At 54.6% G+C, this 9,588-nt stretch overlaps 1 protein-coding gene across 3 annotated transcripts; it reads right to left on the bottom strand.

The window, feature by feature from the left end:
* Positions 1-767: 767 nt before the first annotated feature.
* On the bottom strand, positions 768-9,543 carry PPM1M (protein phosphatase, Mg2+/Mn2+ dependent 1M). 3 transcript variants are annotated; one of them, XM_080384447.1, is made up of 11 exons: positions 9,266-9,543; positions 8,071-8,194; positions 7,143-7,397; positions 6,537-6,649; positions 5,342-5,426; positions 4,915-5,033; positions 4,385-4,448; positions 3,362-3,469; positions 2,922-3,070; positions 2,226-2,262; positions 768-2,100 (listed from the first exon to the last, which is right to left on the bottom strand). In XM_080384447.1, the coding sequence occupies exons 1-11, from the start codon at positions 9,484-9,486 to the stop codon at positions 2,026-2,028; spliced, it is 1,350 nt and encodes a 449-aa protein (XP_080240573.1). In that variant the 5' UTR covers positions 9,487-9,543; the 3' UTR covers positions 768-2,025. The 3 variants fall into 3 exon arrangements, with proteins under 3 accessions (XP_080240573.1, XP_080240572.1, XP_080240574.1); XM_080384446.1 differs by lacking the exon at positions 2,226-2,262 and having other exon boundaries at positions 9,266-9,542; XM_080384448.1 differs by lacking the exons at positions 2,226-2,262; positions 3,362-3,469.
* Between the last annotated feature and the right edge of the window lie 45 nt (positions 9,544-9,588).

Below are 9,588 nucleotides of genomic sequence, written 5' to 3'. Positions count from 1 at the left end.
GAGTGCTGTAAATCATGCGTTTGTCCGGTGTGATGCAACTTGCTGGTTTCTTAGAGGGGGAATGGGAAAATCATCCATTTCTTTAAAAGCTTCCTTGTTTCAGGAAGTCAGAGGTGCTGTAGTGGAAATTGCGATCCTCTGAAGCTGTCCCGACATAAATTGCCCATTTTAAGAGTTTGTTCTTGCCTAGGAATGTATCGGCATAGGCAAGCACTCATGTGCCAGCTATGTGTTGAGGTATGGTGCCCTAGGTAGAGAAGGGTGTTCACAGAAGCCTGTTTGGATGGAAAAGCTGAGCCCTTTCTCAGCAGGAAGGTGGGGAAATAGCTCGTTGTTCTGCAGCAACAGGAGGCTTGGATCGTTACAGTCAACGTGTATATATAGCATTACAGCTGCCGTCGGGGGGATGGCAGCCAGCATCAGGTGGGTAAAATCCCATGGGCATTGTTTTCAAGTTAAACAAAGACAAAGAGGATGGGGGGAAAGTGAAGCTGGAGACAAAACATTTTCTGTTCTATCCCTTGCTTAAACCATGAGCAGGTAGCTGAGAAGGCTGCCTTGTGCCTGGGTCCAGGCCTTCCTCTGCAGGAAATCATCTTTTGGCACCTAGCCTTCAGGGTAGTACTGCTAACGGAACACTTCTAGTGGCAAACTGGTTTTTGGCAAAGACAAATCCCAAGCTAAAACTCCCCTGTGACTTTCTAAGGGTGTTTTTCTCCATCTCAGGTCTGTGTAAAACCTCTGCAAGGAATAAAACTGCCGTAAGATGCATTAAAAAAGTATTTTTATTTGGACTTTCATCCTTGTGGAACTTAAACACACACTGGGGTTTGTCCGTGTCACTAGGGAATTTTGCAACTTGTGCAATGAATGATGAAAACCAAAGTGGTTTTGGGGAGATGGGAAGCTTGCCCAGGCCTGAGTTTGCCTGGCTAATGAACAGGTTGAGAAGCAGATCCTTGCAGTTTAAGGCATAACTCTTGTTTGGCATGTAGTCTTCTGCACTGCTGTTCCTGTTGTAATTAAGTGCTTGAGATTCAGCACTGCAGACAAATTTGAACAAACCCAGTTTACTTGCAGCTCGTCTACTAAATCGGCTGATGTACTTAAACACTTCAGTTCTCATCAGTGATGCTGCAACGAAATGAGCTTTGCTGTCAGAAATTACCTGAATGAACAGAAAAAGTGTTAGCAAGTGTTGTGGACTAAGATTTGTTAGAAATCTGTATGTTGCATTACATACTAGTATACTTAAATGCTCTTAAATAACAGCAAGGCATGTATCTTTACACAGGAGGCTCCTGTACAACAGCAATGTGTAGCTTCACCTGCTAACGTTGTTTGGAGGTGGTGCGGCCTAGAAATAGCAACTTTCTCAAGCAAGAGGTCTGGGCTTCTGCTTCAGCATTTGCATTTCGCAGGCACAGCCGTGCCTAATGCTGTCTTAGCAGCAGCTCCTGGGTTCTCAGTAAATCTCGTGTTACAGCAAATGGATACGAGATGTTTTAGCTTATGCATCCAGTTTTACACGACTGACTTCAAGTCTGATCAAAAAGGCAGCTCCTGAGGCTAGTTGGATCTCAATTGACCCTAATTTTTTCAATAATAAAAAGGGAGAGGGGACACTGGAAATGTGGATTTGAGTCTCACTGTACCGCAAAGATCTTAGAAATAGTGCCCTTCAGCTTGCATGGCCCCCTTTGCAATTCCTCCTTGTCCCAATGAGAAAGGACTAAGAGGAATAATTAGTTGCTGACCGTTGCTCTCTTGCATGTTCTTAAGGAGCTAATGTTCTTGTTGATCTTCTGCTGATTGCTGGCTGTGCATTTTCAGGTTGCAGTGCAGGTGGTTTTGCTGGAAGAGAGTGCAATATGCACAGCAGAAATCCCTTGGTTGCAGGTTGATGCTGAATAGCACCACAGTAGGGGGACACAGATCCTGTGTCACGCTGACAGTCAGTCCTCATTCCTGTTGTGTAATGGGATGACAAATACAGAGATGTCATCATAGGATGCCTCGTGGCTGTCATCCAGCATCCACTGGTGGCCTCTCTCCTTTCCCCTTGCTCTGCATACCAAGTACTTGGCCAATTCTGAAAATCTGTGGATGGAAAAAATGCAAGGTTTGGGTTAACAGCGCTGTGTCCTTAAGAACAACAGTGTGATGGCTTTATGTTGTCAGGATAGTAGGTGTTCATGGTTTAACCCCAGCCAGCAGCTACGTACCATGCAGTTGCTCACTTGCTTGCTCACTTCCCCCCCACTGTGGGATAGGGAGGAGAATCAGAATAAGGTAAAACTTGTGGGTTAAGAACAACTTAATAATTGAAATAAAAAATAATAATAATGAAGTGGGGGGGTGGGAGGAGGGATAAAACCCATGAAAAAAAACACAAACAAAAAAAACCACCCCACCCCAAGTGATGCACCATACAATTGCTCACCACCCACTGATCGATGCCCAGTCCCTGAGCAGTGATCAGCAGCTCCTGGCCACCTCCCCTGGTTTATATACTGAGCATGATGTTCTGTGGCACGAAATATCCCTTTGGCTAGTTTGGGCCAGCTGTCCTGGCTCTGCTCCCTGCCGGCTTCTCGTGCACCTGCTCCCTGGCAGAGCACGGGAAACTGAAAAGTCCTTGATTTAGAGTAAGCACTACTTAGCAACAACTAAAATGTCAGAGTGTTACCAACAATATTCTCATACTAAATCCAAAAATCCAGCACTGGTTTTGTGTGGGGCTTTTTACACGCTAATTTGATCAGTTTCTTTAGGGTGGGGAAAGATGAGGAGACAGTTTCCAGAGTCACAGAAAGATTGCTTGGTCACACCAGAGCTCAGCTAGAAGCAAAGTGATCTCAGCCTGCTTTTAGTCTGACCAGGTTCTTTGGAAGGAAAAATGATGGCAAAGTTGTTATTACCTGTGAGGATCTGTCCTGTTTTTTGCAAGGAAGGTCCTGACCATATGGGCCACCTCTTTATTGCACAGAACATCCCAAAGGCCATCAGTTGCCATGATGAGGACGTTGTCTTCCTTAATGTCATGCAGAGCAAAGTCAAACACATTCACCTGGAAAGCACAGGAGTACAGCAGTGACAATTCCTGCGATGTACTGGAGGGGTCAGGGAGATTACTCTTTCCCTGAGAGATGACAAAGTGGGACCAGGGTACTCTGAATCTTTCATGTCCCCTTGCTGCTGTGCTTCCTAGATTCCTTTATCTTGGGGAGTCTCTGGGCGGCATGCAGAGAGATGGAAAACGGACACGGCTAAGACCTGCCAGGTCTGCAAAAGGTGGGTGCTACAGAGGAGGAGCAGCATGTTTAATTCCACCCTGTAATTCCCATGTGCCATGACTGACCTTGGGAATGCAGGAGAGGAAAGGTTTGACTTCAACGTTGGTATCGATGACTTTGAGTTGATGATCCCCCAGACCTCGAGAGACAGCCAGAGTCCCCAGCAAGCGAGCCTGGCCCCAAACAAAGCAGAACAGTATTGAAACATGAAAATGGGGCACCTTTAAAGGCTGACATGTAGGCATGTCCTGACTGATCTATGTGTTGCCTCTAGGACCCTTCTTCAAGCATCGCCAAGAACAGTGCCTGGGGACTTCAGAGACAAGGAGTTACCAGAAGCCAAAGCCATCAGAAGCATGGAAACAGCCTGCATGTGAACGGCTCCTGGTGGCCCGTGGTGTGCTCTGGAGTTAGTACCTGTACTCTGGGGAGTGCTGCAGACCTTAGGAAACCTGTGGTGGGATCTGTTCTTGATTTGGGGTGGCGAGGAAGAAAACTGGGCTGGAGGGGAAGGGGTCCTGGCTGGCAAAGGACGTTCTGCCCTGGCTCCCTGCAGCGGGGGTGGCTTTCAGGTTGCGGTGCTGGGGAGGTGACTGCTCAACCCCAGCAGGCAGATGCTGGATGTGTGCAGTCGTTGCTTCTCCCTGCCTCCTCCTTCCCTCTCCAGGCTCCTTTTCTCAGCCTCTTGTCAAAGAAGAGGGTTTGTGGGAAAGGTGCTAATTGGAGCTGGAGGAGACAATCCAAAGTGGGATCTGCTGAAGTAAGTTCTGATCTGAAATGAGTTCTTGTGTGCAAGGGGAGATGAGGAAAGGGCAGGCTGGCTCAGGGCTGCTGTCTGCTTGGCTAGCAGGTGCTCTGGAGGAGGGTGCGACCTCTCTGCTCCGGAGGGCTCTGGTTTACGCTCACCAGGCAGCACGGTGCTAGCGAAGGGAGCTGCTGTATCAGGGCCGTGGGACTGCGCCATGCTGGAGAGCCCCAGAGCACTGGGAGCTCTGCAGTCCCAGTCTGGCGTGACTGTGAGTGACAGGGATGCTGAGGACCCCAGCAGACTTGCCTCTGCCTTCCCAGTGTGTAAAGCATTACGCTACCTGCTTCCCGTGACCATGGACAAGAGGGTACTTGAGGTCAGCTTTCTCCACTATCTTGTATCCCCTAGAACAGAGAATTCACCATTGACGTGGGACTTGTCTGACCTAATGGCACAGCCCAGCCACAGTATTTTGACTGATCCAACCCTTGTGGTGCCCCCACGCACGGGTAGCTGACTGAGGAGGCGACTTGCTGAAGCAGGTGCAGCGAAGATGACCCCTTCCTGAATGCCCACGTGTTTTTCCCTCTCCCCTTCCTCCCCAGCTGGCTGGGTCTCCCTGCACAGCCCCACCTCGCAGGATCCCAGGACTATCTCAACTGTTCCTTAACCACCCTCCCAGAGCTGCAGTCCTTCAGCCAGCAGGGAGGCTGCTCACTGCATTCTTCTCTTGATCTGGCACAGCTTTGCACCGTCAAACACGCTGCTCTCACCAGTGGAGCACGCCCCTTCCCCTTTCACCTCCCCATCACTATGAGCAGGCAAAGCTGCCCTGTGCTGCAGCCTGACCCTCAGGCAGAAAGGACTCACCAGCCCTCCATGAAGTAATCCCGGTACAGGACTTTCTGGCCCACATCATCTCCCTTTAACCTCCGTGGAAACTCAAAGCGTGTGAACTCGCTGTCCAGGAGCTTGGGGAAAAGAAAAGCCTGGAGGAGGGAACGAAGGCATGAAGACGGACAGGTTCTGCTTCAGTGGAGAAGGGCTCCCAACTGCTTCTGCCTTGGGACTGGCATTCACAGCAGCAGAACGGGGAACAGAACTGGGAAAGCACATCCCAAGGAGGACACGAGCATCTCCCATGCTAAAGGCTGTTGGCCGAATCTTGCCCCCGGCCCTCCTTGGCTAGCGCCAGAGGACATTCTGGCCACACAGAGGCCATTGAGGAAAGCAGGTGGTCCTCTCTGACCCAGTGGGATGCTCACAACTGGACTAATGTGTGGAGGGAGTCACTCACCAAGTGCTGCAGTCGCTGCCTCTCGGTCTCAGGTGTGAACTCGCAGCTCATGGGCACGATGCTGTCCTTCAGAACGAGAATTGCCCTGCGAGGGGGGAAGAGGCAAAGAGCTGAGCCGTGTCTGTCACCGCAGCCCTCCTCTTACTGAGGCTAGCCCCAGGCTCAGCCAGGTGTGGGACCAGGGGTAACCAGCGGCAGAGCAGTGCCAGAGAATGGTTCTGCACCCAGAAGTGTTTAAAAATGACAGTATATTTTAAATAACTCCATTGCAATTGCACTGTTGCAGCAGAGAACTGAGCTTGCCTGGTTTGACAACGGCAGAGCTCGCTACTAGAGGAATGGTGGGCCAAGGCCAGAGGAGGAAGCTCTTGAGGATGCCCTGAAATCGCCTTCCACTTTTGAACACCTGCCGGGCTAGGCTTACTGCTGCCCGTTGTGGCTGGGCGGTGTTAGTCCCTTGAAATCCCAAAACCCTTCCAGGAGGTATGAAAGCACCCATCCTTCCAACAACTCCTGTGGCAGGCAGGAGGGACCTGGCTGGGCTGCGCGCGTACCTTCCCAAGGATTAAGTAAGTGGTGTGGTTTAACCCGGCAGACGGCTGACCACCACGCAGCTCTGCACTTGCTCCTGCCCGCAGCGGGACAGTGGAGAATTGAGCAGAAAAAAAGTGTAATTCCTAAGCTGAGATGAAGACAGTTTAATAACACAGAAGAGGAAGGGAAAATAGTAATAATGATAAAAGAATCAGAATACACAAAACAAGTGCTGCACGATGCAGTTGCTCGCCACCTGCCAACCAATGCCCAGCCAGTGCCCGAGCCCCTGGCCAGCTCTCCCCCTAGTTTGTATGCCGAGCGTATGACACCATACGGTCTGGAATATCCCTTCGGCCAGCTGGGCTTGGCTGTCCCGACTGTGTCCTCTCCCAGCTCCTTGTGCCCCCCAGCCTACTTCCTTGGTGGGGTGAGAAGCTGAGAAGTCCTTGACTTGGTGTAAGCACTTTGCAGCAACAACTAAAACATCGGCGTGTGGTCAGGATTATTCTCATCCTAAATCCAAACCACAGCACTGCAGCAGCTACTAGGAAGAAAATTAACTCTATCCCAGCCAAAACCAGGATAATATGATGCTGGAAACCTTGCTTATCTCCCAGGTCTCATCCCCCAGCAACTCCCCCCTTTTATTATGGCTCACCTGCTGTCCCCAGCATTAGCCACATACAGCTTTCCCTGGAAATAAAGGGCAGCCAGAGCAGTGCAGCCGCCTGTCTGATTTGTAGCTTCCATCTCCTGGCCGATGACTTCATCCTGTTGGTTTAAACAAGTTTGGAGAGCGATGTGAGCTGGGCTGCTGCTTTCTTTACCTGCCTCATACCTCCCGGCAGAAATACGGAACCAAAACTGATTGCAGATGGGCCAGAGGAAACCAGCAAGGCGGAAGACAGTGCTGCTGTGGTACAGCCACAAAGGACTGGTTTAGGAGTGACAGGGAGATCCCAGACTTGTACATGCCGTACGAGTGTGACAACAGCCACCATCTAGCCCTAAAGAAATGTATCCCTTGGGCGCAGTTTAGCAGAGATGCTGTAGCTTTGCTCTGGGTCAGCCCTGCTGATGTGCAATAGATCCAAGGCAGATCTTGGGAAGCTGAGCCAGCATGATCTCAGCATGCTTAAAGGTTTGGTTGAATGTTCCTGTGTGCTCAGTGAGCTGCAGAACTGCAGACCCTGCCCACCCCAGGCAACAGGGAGGGACAGACTGCTTGGGGCAGCAGGACCAGTGTCTTGCACGGGGTACTCACACATTCCTGGAAGGCGTTTTCCAGGGCTCCCACCACCAGGTCTTCTGCATGGATGTGCTTCTCCTCCACGAACTGGGGGTCACTGTCGCAAACGCAGCGTCCACTGAGATGCATGGGGGGCTGGACCTCTGTGATACCTCCCACAACCTCCTCCAGCTTCTGCTTGATGCAGTAGTGCAAATAGTTGGAGGCGATGATGGCAGCTTCTGGGCCACCATGGCCGTCAAACAGGGCCCAGTAGTAACCAGTCAGAAACTGCGGTGAGGAAGAGGGGCAAGATGGCAAAGAAGAAGGGGAAGGCAGGGGCTGAAGAGGTCATACAGATGGCAGGCTCGCAGCCAGGACATCACTACATGCTTTGCCTGGCTTTTCCACCCCTGCCACCATTCCCTGCTGCCAGTTAATCTCCCACACGGCTCAAAGTCACACGATGCCCCATGTGCTGCCCTGCCAGACCCATCACCTGAGCTCTGAGTGGCTGGATTTGCAGCCAGTCACCCTCACACGCTACTCCTCTTTGGTTTAGGGGAAACGGGGCCATTTTACGAGAGGCAAGGCAGAGCCACCCCCAGGTGAGAGCATCCCATGTTCCTGGTTCATGTGGCTGTCCCCGAGTGATGACAAGACACGCCAGCCCTTGAAAGCAGAGCGAGGACAGTAAAGCCAAGGTGAGGGCACCAGGTAAAGGGCTCGGATGACCTCATATGCCCTGAGCCTTAGGCCACGGAAGTACAGACAGCACGTGCGGGCAGAGCTGCGTGCCTGCTGGCCAGACATAGGGTATATGGTCCCCTAACGTGTCCATGGAAGGGTTTCAGCACGTGGGCATGTAGGACTGATGGGGCAGCCCCCTGTTGCCTGTACTTGGGCCCTTGGGTGCAGAGCAGCGCTGGCAGCAGGGTGAACGCAGCCTGCCTGGGGACTCTACCTGCGTGGAGCACAGGATCAGCCATTCCTCGTCCTCCTCCAGGCCTGGCTCTCTCCTCCGGATGGAGATCTGACAGCAGGCTGCCTGGTCCTCATTGAACTCTGACTTCTCAGCATTGATAACCCTGGGGGTGCAGATGCTCCAGGTAAGGCGTGCAGACCCACCGCACCTTCCCTGCTCCCAGCTGGCCGTGCTGGGCGCTCTGCAGCCACGGCGAGTGGCTGCACCTCACCCCTTCTGTCCTGCCCCACGCTCCCTGCTCCCTTTTCAGACTCCAGGACTCTTTGCTGGGGATCTAAATAACAAGCCCTTTACGTGCAGCGAGGAAAAGCTTGGCTAGGGACACAGGGACGAGTGGTGTGGGAGCACCCTGGCCTCAGGCAGCCCTTGTCAGCAGCCCACACTGTGCGATTTCCTCGGTGACACAGTGAATTGCAAAACCACCATGGGTTTTCCTTCCAGCCTGGCCAATGTTTGTCCCTGGCTGGGGTTCTGCTCTGCTTGCACAGCTCCCCTCTCCATGCTGCGCCACCCCAGGGCTGTCGATGCGGCTGGGCCAGGATGCGGGGTCAGCTCCCGGCTGGCGCTGTTCTGCCCGATCCATCCCCTCTGCCCTTAAAAATCGGCAGACCCAGAGATTTCTAAAAAATGTCATTTTCCCCCTTCCTTTGTTTGACAGGCGCTTTGCGAGGAGCAAGGGGACGGACACCCGGCGGTGCCAGTCCCAGGAACCCACCCCCTGCCCCAAATGCCCTCCTTGGGCCAGGGCGCGCAGCAGGGGACGGGCGACATCCCAGCGCCGAGTGACGGAGTAATCTGGGGACTATGGGGGCAGGAGGGGACAAGACAGCAGAGCTGGCCCTGCCGCTTGTCACGCGGGGCCTCGGACAACCTGCCGCCGCACCGGGGCTCCCGCGGCTGCTGGCCGGGGGGGGCGGCTGCGGGCCCCGCCGCGGGGCCGGTCCCTGTGGGCTTCGCCGGGGTCGGGCAGGGGCTGCAGCGGGGGGGGGGGCTGCGCGGTGCGACCCACCCCCCGGGCACCTCCCCACGAGGTCCCTGCGCCCCCCGTGGGGCCCTACCCCCCCGCAGACCCCCGGCGCCCCCCAGACGCCCTCCCCAAGCCCTGTGAGCACCCTGTGAGACCCGCCCCCCGGAGTCCCCCGCAGCCCCCTCCCCGGGGCCGCCCCGCACTCACTCGGCGTAGCCCGCGCCCCAGGGCAGCGGCCGCTCGGGCCCGGTGCCCCGCACGGCCCGCCCGCCCCGCGGGCTCTCCTCGACGCCGACGCCGCGCAGGAACTTGGGCCGGCGGTAGCGGAGGGCGGTGGGCGGCGGGCCCGGGCCAGGCCCCCCCTGCGTGCCGCCCGGCCGCTCGGCGGGGCCGCCCCGCCGCCAGCGCCGCAGCCACTCGGCGGACATGGCGGGGCCCGGCCGGGATACGCGCGGCGCCGCCCCCCCCCCCCTCGCCGCCAGGCGGCGCTGCAGCGCGGCCCCGGCGCGGCGGCTCCTCCCCGGGGTGGG

The sequence above is a fragment of the Falco punctatus genome (genome assembly GCF_963210335.1).
Source record: "Falco punctatus genome assembly, chromosome: 4".
NCBI lineage: Eukaryota > Metazoa > Chordata > Aves > Falconiformes > Falconidae > Falco > Falco punctatus.
The sequence above is the reverse complement of the archived record's forward strand: the minus strand, read 5'-3'. Positions and strand labels throughout refer to the sequence as shown.